Genomic DNA, 16,199 nt, shown 5'->3' with positions numbered 1-16,199 from the left:
AACTGGAGCATACTTTGCTTAACACGTGGTGTATAGCAATTCTAACGCAGTATCAACTTGAAACCGATTTCTGTACACTGCTCAAGAAAAAAACCAGGAGGCTGCTTCCTTCTTTTTGGATACTCTGGCTTTTTGCTACCAGAATGAATGCAAACCTAAGCAAACGCTACTAAGAATTGAATAAAAAATACTAAAATTCTGCTTAAACCCACAGAAAATGGAGAGAACTGCCCTACCATTGCAACTGGCATATTTTCTCTGCCAACACGCACTGGATGAGAACTGTTCATAGCAGCTTTTGCAGAATGCCCTTGAATATTTTGGTTTTTTAAGGGAAGTTTGATTTATTTATTTTTTTTATCTGTCTTCAGGGAAGGGCAAGAGCAGAAGCAAGGCAGGTCAGCCTGAAGCTCTGAGCAGGTCTTAGGAGATGACACTTCAAGCACAAGATAAACAGATTGAGTTGAAAATCAGCCAGATCAAATAATCCACAAAACCTGCCCTCATTTCTGCCTGCAAAACAAAAGCCTATTTTCAGTTCCTCTGGGTTGTTTTCAACTTCATTTTTTACTTTACCTGCTTTTGACACCATACATTCCTAATTGCTAGATTTCTTCCCAGATGGTGAAGAACCTCACTCAGAAACCCATTTCCTCCATTACTGAGATTCTTCCCTTTATATTTTTTGTATATATTTAAATACTTACAGCAAAACCATTATACTAGAGAAAACCGCAAGTCCTAACTGTAACACTGCCTGTATTTACATGTATACTATCAACATCTGGTTTCTAAACAAGTCAAGACTTACATGAAAATCTAAACATGACCACTGCTTATCTCCAATGTCATTCTAGTTGTCAGTGCTATCATATATAAAAAGCCCACAAAGGTAAGAGAGAAAAATTGATCTGAATACATTCTCAATAGGTTTTATTGCCACATACTTCATAAAGATCCAAAAAAATCTATTCTGTAAACTTCCAAGTCTTCATCTGGCTCCCATTTATAGCCATTGCCAAAAGTACATAATAAGGAAAAGGATGGGGGAGGAAGAAATGCACTGGAAATCTAGGAAACTAATGCTTTTAGCTTATATGAATAAATATTACCCAGGTGTAGAATTTTAAGTAATTTATAAATAAGTGAAATAGAACAAAAATACTTATTACAAAGCCCAGTTTCTAAACAAATTGTGTAACAATTCATTCAATAAAGAATTTAGATGAGAACTACTTGGCTGAAAAAAATCTTCTCACTCAAGCCCCGCCCATCAAATTCTAAAACCTTTTTGTTTCCAGAAATCTTCAGACTGAAAAGTTTTTATTTCTTTAAGTGAAACTTCTCCAAGCATGTACAAGTTGTAGTGAAACATTTAACCACTCGTAGAAACGTGACTAATAGAGTAGATGTATGCTTTGGCTCTACCTCTGTCTCAGTCTGCAAGCAGCTGCTTTGTTTCTCAGCTAAACCATTAAACAAAATGGATAACACATGCCTTGTTACAGACCTCTAGCCTGCACAATTAATACTCAATTCAGAGAAAAAGCCATAGCAATTAGAAAGGGTAAATCACCACACAGCAGAAAACTGCCACTTTCACCAAGCAGGATGAACCAGACTGGATAACATTTGTAAAGGTTAAAGCTAAGTACAGCCCCCTGCTCCAGGATATTACCTCTTACCCTAGGGACAGAATGCTGGCAAAGCATTTTTTACCCCATGGAAAGCACTTTTAAGACTGTCAATCTTGGAAACCTTATTCATTGCAGCAACCTGGATGTAATTCATAACTTCACTCTTTTATCAGTCTACACTGGTTTAACGTATGCATAAGAACAACTGGTTTTAGCACAGCCACAGAAGAGCCTGGACCCTGCTAAAACGGTAGGTGGACTTTTTTTCCTGAATGTACCTTCACCTACAGCACACAAATCTAAAGCTTAAAGCACATAACTACAGCAAGCAGAACAAAATGCTGTATGAAGATCGACTGTAAGAAATACTGTGCATGTATTTAAAATGCTTTTAAACTCTGCTTGCAGCCTCCATCCTAACACCAACTGTGGGCAGCCTATAAATATTACTGGGAGGGGGGAAAGAAAGAAGGGAAAATTATCTTCTGCTGTTTGCTGTGAAACATAAAGACAAAGGCAGCGAGAGAATGATTTTCAAGCCCAAATGCTTATAGCAACATATTTTGACAACAAGGAAAAATCTCTCATTTTAACTAGATAAGATAAATATATGCCAAGTGTTTCATAAAATGCTTTATAAAATCCTCCTGCTATTGGCAGAAATAGCACTCTGGCAAATAGGCAGACAGATAATATTTTCTTTACTAGTTGGAAAAGGCTGTTTATTATTTCCTAGTTTCATTTCACATTAATAGCATCTTTTAATAATACTTCAGCCTAATTAAAGAATACCAAGAGTTAAAATTTGTTCCATGTTCCTTATGCGTTAGAAACTTCTGCCAACTACTTCTCTAGGCTTTAAATATTGTTTTGACGGATTGCATTTTCATTTCCAGTCACAAAGAAAGTATTCTCCACAGTCAACACACGAGCAGACCTCCATCAGCTCAGTGCAAGCCAAGGACATTGCTCTGTGAGAAAATGAAGACTTTGCAGGCTACTTTTTTCCTGGTTGCATTTGTACCTTTGGTGAAGCCAGCACCTCCTATACAGCAAGATTCACCCAAGTTTTATGAGTACGATACAGATATTGTCACGGGAAGCCTGATCCAGCAGGATTATGAAATGCTGCCCAAGGATGCAATAAAGGTACTCTATTTATATAATCGGTTTCATATTTTAACTGCTAAGCATTATAGAAATGAAGAAGATGTTACATGTATGTATACAAGTTTCATGGAGAAGCCTTTTAATAATGGCAAAACATAGAATAGATCCAGAAATAAGAAAGCCACTCAAATTAAAACCACAAAACTACTACTCTTGCTATAGCCTGAGAAAGCCAAAAAGGACATGTTTTTGCAACTCAGACTAAAGCATTGCTTTTAACCCTGCTGTAGCCATGTGCCTACTGTTTTAGGAGTTTTGAGAGGTAACCAGTAGCATACTGGGCTAGAAAGTTTGAGTAATGTTGTATTAACAAAATAAGCGTGAGTTCAGATTAAGGACGGTGATTTTACTCTGTTTTATTTTTTAAAAATTATTATTGCCAAAGAAATACTTGAAGCTGTAATTTTATCGTTAGCAACCTGTCATTATAAGCCACAGCTTTTCTTTTGACTCAAGATATTGTGGGGTTTTTTTTAACCTTTTTTTCTCCAGGGCTTTTTTTGTTTTGTTTTTGCAATTCTGAGGTACTACAGAATGCCCAGTCCCGTGGGTGTCACCTACTGGTGTTAACGCTTTGAGACTCTTAAATGTAGCAATAAAAACACATTGTGGCACTTACCAGCACCCCCAAATGGTCAAACTGACAACTCGGAACTGTTTTATGCTGCTAAGCGTAGAAGCCTGTTAAATTAAACACTTAAACAGGAGATACAAAAAGGAGCTAAATCAAATGCAACTGGGCATCCTTAAATCTGACATGTGCCGGAGTGATGGAGCAACATGCATCACTAACTTCTGTCAAGGTCATTTAAAATGACTTGACTAATAAGTGATCATCCAATCAATGAGTTTTTTAAACTGCCACGTATTTTAACTTTAATGAGCAAAACTCAGCATCAAATTGCATTCCCTACTAACATCATTCTAATAAGAGTACACCACTACTCACAGTAGGAGTATACCTACAAGGAAATAATGCCAGCAGATATACCATAGACTTAGCTATGTTTGTGCTGGCAGCACTATAAACTAGAGGTCTACTGAAGGCCAACAGTTCTGCTCATGATAATCCCAGGAATACAATCGGTCATTATTTCCACCAGGTCAGTTCTCCAATGACGTGTTTTCATTGCAAAATAATAAATTAGTTCCATATGTGCAACAAATAGATCTTTACAAATTCCAGTGTCCCCCAACTTCAGTCATTGGATACGCAGGCAAGTATTCTATTCAATTAAAATACAAATCCCAGATTCCAGAATATTTCAGCTGTAGCTGAAATAGTATTTTAGTATTAAAAGCTTCCCTTGTGAGCTATAAGTCTTTACAGGCTTGGATACCCATCAGGATCAACATTACACATGCCTAATCAACATAGCTAAGCAAACTGAACAGTTTTCAGAAACCTGTAAGACTTGCTGCTTGTTTGAGTCTTCTGTCTTTTCAGCTTACACTCCAGCTTCTCTACACCAAATACTGAAAGTCTCTCTCTCTACATAGAAGTTCCGTGCAACAACTGCTAGACTGCCACCAGCACTCTGATTTATGTAGAGAAGTCCAACAGTGATGTCACAAAACCAACTCACAAGAAAGAGCTAAAGCCTGGAAATTGACACAGGACAAGCCAAGTGATGGATGATACACATGCCAAAAGGGTCACAATGGCAGAGGCTGGCCAAGATATCCATTTCTTAAGCTCTATGGTTTTACGTTCCAAAACACAAAAATTCCCATCAGTAAATGAGACCAAGCTGGTACCCAAAGTAAACTGACAGTGTTCTCCCACTGCTCTAGGAGGTGGGCAACATGCCTCAATAAGGAACGTAGTTATGTAAATTGGTTCCTGTGTGCAACTGGTCCACACAATCTCTTCATTGATCAAACAATCAAATACAGTTGCTACAGTCTAACAACTCTCTCTAAACACTGAAATATGCAAACCACTCAAGTTTTCAAGCAATTTAAAAGATATAATTACTATCTCCACAGGTAATTTCAAATACCTTCAAATGCAAGGAAAAGTAAAGATATATTTTCAATTCAACCTAATTTACATTCACAAGAACTCTCTCAAATCTTGCAGGTTTTCTATAAAATCTTCTACCTTCTGAAGCATAAGTTTTTGTCAACATTCGCTGCTTATGTAGCCTTTCATCATCATGACATGGTGATCTACTCTTTTTCATCATCTACTCTTTTTTCTTCTTGGCTACTGGTCTTAGCCAAAGAAGATTAGCAGTTCATTTTACCTTCTTACCTTCCAAAATGAAGAGCTCGCATAGAGAAGGGATAAAATATCATATTAGTCACCCAGCGTATAAGAGTAACTTAAAAATTAAACATCACAAGAAGATATGATGTAGGAAGCTCATTTTAAAAGATATGCTATTTTAGACCCTCTGAGTACTCTGTTCATTGCTTTTTAAAATAACATTTGCTCTTACACAAAGGATGGAACAAATGTTTCTCTTGACACTGGCCTGAGACTGCAAGCAGATGACAGCGAGCTGAGTGCCAGACCCACAAAGGATACAAGTAAGTTATCAGTGGAGAAATGGATATCGCTCTATTCTAGTCAGATAAGCACAGAAATGACTGCCTTGTAAATACTGGCACCATAGTTTCACAAACATTATTATTTTTTTTTAAATATTTCTTACACTAACAGTTGACAGACAAAGGTACCACCATCTAAAAATGGTACATCATGTGGAAGTCTAAAGCCTAACACATGACAGCATTTACAAATGAGATTTACAAATGAAAATCAGATTCAAAGCAATATTTGTTACATATAATAGACTATTTCTGTCACAAAAACGAGTAGTAACTCATTAACATGTATGATGGATAGGGCAAGCCATAATAGGCTTAACCTGCATTAAAGGAGATAAAGTTTCTCTTGTTACTTTACAGCTCTTAAAAAACAGCAAATAACAGATTTCCTGAAGCTAATATATAATTATCATCACTAGAGCATAATGCAGGGGATTATACAGAATAGTAGCTAGGAGTAAAACAGGGTCAACTTGACCCTGCCAAAAATGCTCCAGAGCAATTACGGCATCAACTGCAGGCCCTTCCAGATGTTTCTCCTGCATGGAGCTGCAGTCAGATTCAAACCACTCCAAGCCAACTAGAGAATGAAATACAATTAACCTTAACAGTACTTCAAGACAAGCCCAGATAAAAACAGAGTATACACATGGCATGAAAATAGAATACAAATGAGATTTTAAGTTTTAAATGCTGCTAGTAGAACAATTAAAATTAGAAGATACAAGAAATAACTGGTTTGAATAATGAAGCTGATGTTAGCTGATGAACTTTTAACAGCTCACTCATGAAATACTTTGCTTTCAGATTTGCCTACTTGTCTGCTCTGCGTGTGTTTAAGCGGATCAGTGTACTGTGAGGAAATAGATATTGAAGCTGTACCCCCACTGCCAAAGGAAACAGCATATCTTTATGCACGGTTTAATAAAATCAAGAGGATAGCTGTCTCAGATTTTGCTGACATTAGTAAGTAACATTCAGATTTTACTTTTTTTAACCTGACAGCACATTTTCTGGTGTCCTTTTACACTATTCACTCTACAACATGACAAATTCTACCAATATGTAAAATTACGTTGCCTCCAAGCAAACAGAAAATCTCATATATGCATTACTTCATCAAATTTATGTATGTAAATAAAATTCTTAGTTTGCAACGTACAAATCTAAGTACTAGTAGATGTTATAATGATGACGACTGTACCATCCTAATGTAAAACCATGTATGTTTCATGTTACACAATTCTAGATTTAATATTTAAATGTTCACTTCTTTTGTGTTAAGCTACTTTGAGAAGAATCGACTTTAGTGGGAATATGATAGAAGAAATAGAAGATGGAGCCTTTTCAAAGCTTTTGTTATTGGAAGAACTTTCTCTTGCTGAAAACCGACTTGTGAAACTGCCAGTTCTACCTCCCAAACTAACAACATTTAATGCGAACCAAAACAGAATCAAGAGCAGGGGAATCAAAAACAATGCTTTCAAGGTAAGTAAGAGAGCATAACCTAAGCAAGCAAGGTAAATAAAACAAGTAACCATAATGTCCAATATATTCATTTGTTCTGTATTTCTGCAATCCAAGAACTAGAGGTAGAAGAAGCAGCGTTTCAGGTTCTGTTGTGAAGGCACTCTGCAATAACAGCCCTTTGTGCACTCACTAAGATGCGATCTTACCTACTTCCTTTCTCTCATACAGAGAACTGGTAAATTCAAAATGGATGCTTCAAATAGAGGTTTGTGGGAATGCTAATGACATCTTTGCAGTGGAGCCAAGTTTTATAACCAGTACGCTGACATGGAAACTTCCAGAACGTAAAGGCATGCACTATGAGTTTCTTGATGAAACAGAATTCAACATTCACAACAAAAGAATGCTCCTTGTCAGATCCCATTAAAGGCTTTATCTATGATCAGAAAAAATGCAGATATATAATAACAGATATGAGAGTAAGTAATATCAGCACTGATTCTCTCTTTTGTTCCACTAGAAACTGACAAATTTGGCCTACCTCTACTTAGGACATAACGCACTGGAATCTGTTCCCCTTAACCTACCAGAAAGTCTGCGCATTCTGCACCTTCAGGTACTTTGGAAGCACTTTTGCTTAACATTAGATTATGGAAAGACTGAGTAGTTGCACAAGTTTTGGAAGGAAGTAAAGCTAGACATTTTACGCTGCAGTTGTGCTATTGCTGTCTAGCGCTCCTCCAAACACAAGAGCTTACTTCTAACCTGTATGGTCACAACCATTCAGGGTTCAACCTGTGTATCTTTATTACCATACAGGACGAAAGAGCAGTTAAGTAAAATTAGATTATCCTTGCTGTTAGAAGTTGTTACCTAACTACCACACAGGAATTTCTCATAAATTTTGGTACACCGAGTTTAAAAAATGAAAAAACAGTAATGACCTTTAGTCAACGATAAATTTAAAATATCAGTAACAACCTCAACTGGTTTATTGATAGGTAAGAATCAAGCCTTTCAAACCAATCCGTAACACAAATCAATCCCAGCATCAATAAATTAAGAGAGTAAGAAGGAAGTTAAGCTTGACAATTATCAACTTGTAGGTGTGTGAATGCATTCATTTATTTAAAAAGAAAATAAATCCCACTTTGTTTTTCTTGCAGCACAACAATATTACTACAATCACCGATGACACTTTCTGCAAGTCCAATAACACACGGTACATCCGCACGCGTATGGATGAGATAAGGATGGAAGGAAATCCAATCCTCCTGGCAAAGCACGTCAATGCTTTCTCCTGCTTGAAAACACTGCCTGTAGGAACATACTACTAGCTACTACTTACATAATTACATGTGTCAAAACTCAAGCATGGTAACAAAAGATCATTCTTATTACTGTTTACATGTTTATATCTTCTCCCCACTAAAGCAATTTTCCCTGTATACCCAGAACCTTTACTACGTTGAAATGGGATTCTCCTCTGAAATAATTATTTCACAGCAGCCATCCTATTTAGGAGTTACAATGCCACCCAAACTTTCAGAATCTTTTATTATTCAAGGTATAAAATGTACACATTCATATACTACCAACTTTGAATTCAACAATTACTCATTACAAAATCCTGTAAAACCCTGCAACTGTTACGTCACACACTTTACCAGTTTCCAGAATAATCAATGTATTTAACTGTGATAAACCAAAACATTCCTTGAGTAAGCTAAGTTTTTACTTCAGTCAAAATGGTTTTTGGCCTTAAATGGAATTTTTTCAGTAAAAATGTGAAGAATTTTTATCAAGCTTAGCATACCAAGCAACAAAGTGAATGGAACATTTCAAGTATGTATCAAATCATCTTTTTACATTTTTCTTTCAAAATAATCTAAATGCCATTATATATTAAAATTGAATGTATGCATATAAACACATTCAACTGTATATGTTACATAACTATTTTTACACATTATATTTTTTATTCAAATATATAATATATATAGACATTTTGTTCAGCTGTGCTCATAGGAGTCATTCTTGCCACTTCCATTTTAATACAACAGTCAGTATGCAGTAGGGTATGACTCAAGCACTTATTTTTCTTTATTATGACATACTGAGCCTTTTTCCACTGCTTTCTCTTGACAGGAAACACGACAATAAAGTTAACAACAGATTCAGTTAATGCTCTTACCTGTAAATGAATAGATGTCGAACTAGAAGTCAGATCGAAGAAACAAATACCTCTGTACCCAATACTTACACAATATACAGAAACATAACATATCTTTAAAATTAGAATTCTAACTTAATACTATTCTGTTAACCTCAAACAAGTTAAACAAGAATTATTTCACTCAACTCCTTTAAACCAGATGTTGAAAAGAGAAAGTGTGTGCAGACCTCAAAGCACATTCATAATTTATTACAGAAGACAGTATTTCCATTTACTTCACTACACACTTCTGCCTTGTCAGCTTATCTCCTCAAATACCAACCACAAGCTTAAACTCTTCTAACAGGCAAATGCCCAAAAAGTGCTAATTACCATGACTAAGAACATCATACTAACCTTGTAGCTAGTGTAGATTTCTGATTTGTAGAAATAGTTAAGCACAAATACATGTATCACTGCCATCAAAATGAATACTGATAAGATATTTTGTATTATATCTATCTTATTTAGCTACACCCCCATTTGTTAGTGCTTGTGCTCTAGAGAATAATTACTAAGTTTAACATACTGATGCTCTGCCACTATAAGTGCTGATATCTAGGTGACTTTGTCAAGCACCAAATAAGTGTTTGTCTTTCTTGATAGAAGATGCAATTATGAAATTCAAAACAAAATATTTTCACCCTGAACCTGTTAGTCAAGAAATAGCATAGCAGTCCCTATCTTTTCCATTTAAATGCTTTCATATACAAAGTAAGAGATTCCACTGTTCTCATACGTCTGAAAACAAAATCAAGTCCTATGGTGAGAATAATATTTGATGTTCATTTTCACATTTGAATCTTGAAACACTTCTGCCTCCAGGGTATTAGGAAAAGATAGCACTGCAGAGCATATCAAAACACATTCTGAATCCAATCCAAATTTATACCAGGAAAGAAATGAAAGCCACAGATTGTCTCATCTCCATGTGGTAAGTAAAACACAGAAAACATAGAAGTACAATAACATTACATAAATAGTGGTCTCAAATCTGATTCTCATAAGAAATCATTGCTACTGCACAAAGCCCATCCCAACATTAATAGCATCAGTAAATACCAAAAGTGTTCCTATACACATATAGGCATTTCTGTAATGAACATGCCAGCACACTAAGATCCAACCACTACCACATCACAAATTTTATAGTTGTTGTTGTATATATTTTTGAAAAAGTACTAAACATCAACAGTAATTTAATGCTTTTAATATTTTGCAAGCAAAACACAAGTAAACAACTGATGTATTCTGTAAGCCACATGCAGGCAATACATTCTCATATGTTTTAATTTCCTTTCCTCATTCACAGCACATTAACTCATTAAAACATTAAGTGAAAGCGCTTCAGTATGTTTTTTCCCCTCTATCTTTGTGTTCTTTATTAACGACAAGCTGAATATACCCCATTCTGGCTTTTTTCCTCCTCTATCATCCATTTCTATTCTGTATTTTCAATAAAACTTGAATTCCTTTCTTGTTAATCAATAGCAGCTTCCTTCATCTGTTCTTCCAACAATGCCCACATACTTCAGGGGCAGCTTCACAGCAGATTAAGCGTGTGTCTAGACCAGAAAATTACTCATAGATGTAAACCCATTTTGCAAATTGAATATTTATTGCAGAAACACAGCAAGTCCTACAATCCAAATAACCTCAGGTGACCACCACACAAAAGAAAACAAAAAACCCACGAGCTAGGATTTGTTGGATATTTTACTCATACCTTCAAAAGCTATTTAAAGCCTTATCTTGGAGGTTTCCTCCATGGGAAGAGAGGACTACCAATAGAAGGTATCAGCATTATACTGAACTCCTGAGTTGGCATATGAAGCATGCGATATCCCAGCTTGTGTCAGGAAAAAGTCACAGCTGCTATAGCACAATGTTAGGGAATATATGATGCAGAGCACATAATGTTTCTAACAGATTATTGTCCTACTCACACCTACTTAAACTGCTGCGCACAGGAAAGCCTGCTGCCAAACGTAAGTTGCTTTTCTGCTTATTTACAGTTATCCATCCCATGATTATTTTCGTTAAGTGCAAAAATTCACTACAAAACTGCAATTTCTGATCATCAGATTGGTTTGAAAATCTTTTATCTGAAATGGCCATTATTACTTTAAGCATCCAAATGGTTATAACAACCATTAGTTGTCTGATCCAAGTGTTAAAAGCTACTTCTAGCCACTTTCACAGGTGCTGACATAGCATACAAAGTAGGGATGCAAATACACATACACTCCCTAGTAAGGCAGCTTTGAATACATTTTACATTGCTAGATTTGATCAGTTGTCCATTTCTGAATTTTCTGATCTCAGAAACTCTTCTATTTCTAAATAAAAGAATTAAGAACACTGGCAGAAATAAGAAGGCCTTAAAGAAAACTCTTCATGGGCCTATAATGAGATTGGATAATTTTGCTTCCATGCTACTTCTGCCAACAGAAGTAGCTTTAAAATGATACTGTAATATTGACAAAAGTCTACAGTATACAATGACTCCAGTGAACATACCATCACAGATACATTGTATATGGAATATCTGACATGGATTTTTCCATCAGTATGATGACGCAGAATACCAAAGAAAAACCTGAGAGCCACAACTATGTCGCTATGGGTTTACACTCAGCTCGGTCAACTTCAAAACCTGTTTTCTTAAGATACACATGACAGCTTCAAAGTCATCTCCGCACCTATCTCCTGTCTAATGTCTTGCCATTTTTTTACATTGTGGAAGAGTTTCTTATCATAAAACCAGTCCAGAGGCAAAGCAAACATGCCAAATAATGGTAACTTAAAATTTTCCCAGTTCAGAGGGAGGAACAGTGTATCTCCTGTTCAAGTAAAACATTTCAGAACTGGAAGTGCTGTAGCCCAAACATACTGTCACGCTTTCAAAAGAGACAGATGCAGTCCTTTAGAACTAACACTTAAATGCCAAAGACCACAAGTGTTACTTAAACTTTTCCTTTTGGCATTTTTTTTTTCCTGTTGTTGCTGATCTTCAAAATGAAACGTAATAGTAATAAACAGCTGTCTTGCTCCTCTCCACAGAAAAGGCACTGGTATTCCAACTTACATCCATGTATAAGGAACCCAACAAGAGCATGGTAAAACCAACATGAATACCAAGCCAGGGCACTGCCCCTTGAACACAAACATCTTGAGCTAATGTTCTCTTCTCCTAAATGCATAAAATTAAGATTTCTGGACCAGACTGAAGAACACAACGTTCACCAGCACTGCTCTCTTTTAATCAACCACTTAATCAGAGTATTCATATAGAAAAGTTTGACAAACAGTACCTTGAAATGTAAGAAGGTGCATCTACGATGTTCACACCACTCAGCATAAGATGAAAGGTGTCTGAAAAACATCAGAAGATTTCCATGTTCTTCAGCACTGCAAAAGAAAAATATATATGGTTTATCCCAAACAGCACAACGGTCAAGCTCCATGCCTTCCGGGAGCACAGCTAAATTACTCTCCCACAGCTGACCCAACACTTGTCTCAGCTGATTAATTAGAGGTTCAGGCTGTGATTACCAATTTCCCATACACCCGCCCAACCAAATCTTTGAGTGAAATTTATTATCTGTCTCTGCCTAAGTGCCAACCGATCTTTTCATGATCAGCATTGAAACTACAGCAAGAAAGTCTTCTCATTAGACAATGCCTGGCAAACACAATCTAAAAAATAACTTTAAAAATACATGTATTATTCGTTCATTTCATTAAGAAAAATGGTGATGTTCTCAGTAATCAGTAGAACAGGGCTGGAAGAGGAGAAAGTGATGCAAACGAATTCACAACAGAGAAATGGGCTGTGGAGATATTAGTGCCAGGCCCATCCTATGCAGAAACTAATAACCCAGGATAGAGCTAAACTGATCCTTGCAGGTCTCTCCTCAGTACTTCCACAGCTTTAGACTCTCACATGATTTAGCAGTTAATCTACGTATGGATACAGTACAGTTCCATTCATTTGACCAATCCTAGACTTGCACTAAATAATTCTCTCAGAACCTAGTGTTCTACAAAGACACCTTTTCTCAGCTCGCACATAGCCAGAATGGTCTCTGTTGTGCTTACAGTTAACATCATAAGACTGAAATGTAAATGCTCTGTTGGCAAGGAAATACCTCAACAGCAATACACTACAGGAAATATAATTAGCTTTCACCAACAGCACCACTGAAAAGAGAGGGGTCAGCAGTGGTCACTTCAAGGCAAGCCTGAGGAATTTTCAGTACAAAAAACAAAATGGAAGACAACTGAGGAAAAGTTCCTATCATTTGGCTTTGCTATTTTCAGAGTTACTGAACAACGCCAACTGCAAATACTTAAGTCCAGTGATTCCACACTCAGTATGAGATTTTTCCATTTCTGCTGGCCACAGTTAACCAACAGAAGCAGCTTTTCTACTTCAGTGACTGGCACTAAAGTTACTTTTGTTATACACTTACTGCTATGTCCTCCAGCAGAACTACATCAGTTTGTATGGCAACTAAGACATAACAAAACCTTTTTAGTAAGACACCATTGCATTCCCTTTGAAATGGTCCATGAAGGCAGGCAATTGAAGAGCACCAGTCTCAAGGCTAACCCCCAGAGGATGCTACTCATCACCAGCATCCACCTGGACAGAGCCACTGACAGCAACTCCAGCTGCAGCCATCCAGCCCATTCCTTATCCACCAAATAATTCACCCTTCAAATCCCTCTCTCTCTAATATAAGAAAAAGATGTCATGCAGGACCATATCAAAGGCATTGCAGAAATCCAGACTTCTAACACTTTGAAAACATTAGTATCTTTCCTGTTTGAGATAAGCTATTCTTTTTTGGATTTTCAGGACAGGTGAGAGCCAAACTTGACACCCTTAACAGAACGGCTGCAAGAGTATTACTAACTCACTTCAGCAGTTCAAGGAAGAACTTTGCATCAGGTCCAGCTTTACTTAATATATATGAACAGCAACACATTACACAAACTAGAAAATAAATAAATGGGACATTCATTCAGATTCCCAAAATGTAAAAGAAAAGCCAAACAAGTTTTATCCCAGCCTGGAAAGAACAACATCATTAAAGGAAATTACCCAAGTAGTCACAACTGCCAGCAAAACCAGGCCAAGGCAAAAAAAAAAACCTGCTGGCAGCACAGGCTAAATTGAATCCCTGGAAGAAAGTAGACACGAATTTACAATAACCATCTCTGTGTCCTGGACAGGACTTTTTATTTTTAACCACAACTTCATCATTTATATAAAGGTCTGCATACAATATAGTAAAATTCTAGGCTTAAATGACTGCCTGAATCTCACTATCCAGCAAATGTGATTCTACACATACAACAACGTGCTTTTTAAGCCTGCATACCTGGAAGGAAAGGATACAAACATTTGTAACAATTTACATACTTTAATTCTGTTTTAAAAAGTGGTCATTTTGATGAGTAATCAATTTTATGCAACTTAAAAGCCTGTCACTAACCTCGTGACATTGTTTCTACATTATTTTAATTGATATTTTAGGCAAAGCAGTAGATGAAAGTTCTCAAGGCTGGATCACCAGATTTTTTTAAGACAAGATTAGAGAACCAGTTGCATCAAACAGTTTAAGAGGCATACAAAATGGTTAAGGTACCAAAGGGAAATTATAGTGTTGAGAGAAATTAAGGGCTTCTAATTCTTCTCAAGTTTGAAGTTCACTAGGCAATGGGGACCTCTCCATTTATTGTTCTCTGCTGTGTGATAAAGATAATAGAGTGTGCTATCCATGTACCACCCAATTAGATCCCTGAACAACATTGGTGAATGGCAATTTTAAAAATGCATCAAGAAAACAATCTGACATTGAAGTTCTTTGGATCAGATAGAGAGCCACAAAGCAACATGTGAGCAGTATTTCAGTGTACTTTCTGATGGCATTTGAACTACTCACAAAAAAAATGAACAACGTTGGGTTTAGAATAGGAAAATTCCCAATTAGCCAAAATTAGCTTAATTCCCAATGCTGAGGTCAATTCCCACAAATCATAATATACTAAGAACACTTTCAGAACGAGGACTGCTCTGAAAGTAAAGTCTCCTATTTTATTTGTTGGCAGGATGGCAGCAGAGGTTAAATCTCCCCTCCAGTATTTCATGACAGGTTGTTGCCATGATGGCAGCAGAGGGGCACTCTGAGATAATGGCATCTGAGTGCATATGGAACAAATGTGTGCCACTGAATTCCCCTGTGCAGAAAAAAAACTGTACCCACTGACATTCACCAGTGCTTGCCAGACATTTATGGAGACCAAACAGTGGATGTGAGCCCAGCAAGGCAGTGGATATTTCATGTCAGCGGTGGTGACAGTGGGTCACTTCTGCAGGTGCAAATTTTGACAAGCATAGCATGCTCTTGCTCAGTAGCGCTGAAGAAAAAACAGAGTCCTGCAGCTGAGAATCTGCTCTATCAAATAGTGTCATTGTGGTCTTCATATCTATTACAGACTGTATGGGAATAGGAGCAACGTACATACAACAAAGTAGTAAGATATTAAAGTTTGAGCCTCTTTTTGGAAAGAACTAAGCAATACAAACTGTCACTAAAAAAAAAAGTTATGAACAGAAAACTTCAGTCTCCAAAGCCAACATCACGTAAGAGAGAAGCTATCCAAAAACAGCAAATAGCATTTTCAGGCCCAGTGTTAACTATGCATCAGGTTAAAATCACATGCCCTTTGTCCAATCACCATTTCCTTTTATGATATAATATCAACAAAGTACAAAAGCATCTAAGAAGCTCTAAATTTCTAACACTATTTAAGGGTTCAGTACACAAAACTTCTTGCACTGGGATATAAAAACAAGGAATTACTCTTGTAGCTGTAGGAATAATTTATGCTTCACCTCACTTCCAAGACAGCAAGTCCATGCAGTGTTTGACATAATGCAGACCTTGTACAAATCCTTCATGATGACTGTTACATTCTATTAATCACTAAAACATATCAGCAGTTTCCCAAATGTCTGTAAACTTCTCCTAAGCAGTCTATGCAGCTGTTTGTTTCCCATTACCTGTTAGATTAGTTAAGTAATAAAAAGAAGAAATGGGTAAGAGGATTTTTCATGGATATTGTAGTCCTCAGTACTA

The 16,199-nt window shown here is 36.6% G+C and overlaps 2 protein-coding genes across 4 annotated transcripts in view; one reads left to right on the top strand and one right to left on the bottom strand.

The window, feature by feature from the left end:
- The window catches only part of CENPP (centromere protein P), a 100,054-nt gene that overhangs the window by 77,540 nt on the left and 6,315 nt on the right, over positions 1-16,199 (bottom strand). For all 3 annotated transcript variants that reach the window (XM_085517055.1, XM_015874677.3, XM_085517054.1), the window contains exon 6: positions 12,363-12,459. In XM_085517055.1, coding sequence (XP_085373181.1) covers positions 12,363-12,459 — 97 coding nt within the window. The remainder of the gene's footprint in view (positions 1-12,362; positions 12,460-16,199) is intronic.
- OGN (osteoglycin) lies at positions 1,506-9,751 on the top strand (the record flags this gene model as incomplete). Its single annotated transcript, NM_001323222.1, is given in 7 exon segments — positions 1,506-1,887; positions 2,534-2,786; positions 5,258-5,342; positions 6,171-6,329; positions 6,649-6,851; positions 7,354-7,449; positions 8,000-9,751. Coding segments are annotated over 6 exon segments (882 nt in total).

Source organism: Coturnix japonica, chromosome 15 (assembly GCF_054131305.1).
Source record: "Coturnix japonica strain WE chromosome 15, WE-NBRP24, whole genome shotgun sequence".
NCBI classification, from domain to species: domain Eukaryota; kingdom Metazoa; phylum Chordata; class Aves; order Galliformes; family Phasianidae; genus Coturnix; species Coturnix japonica.
The sequence above is the reverse complement of the archived record's forward strand: the minus strand, read 5'-3'. Positions and strand labels throughout refer to the sequence as shown.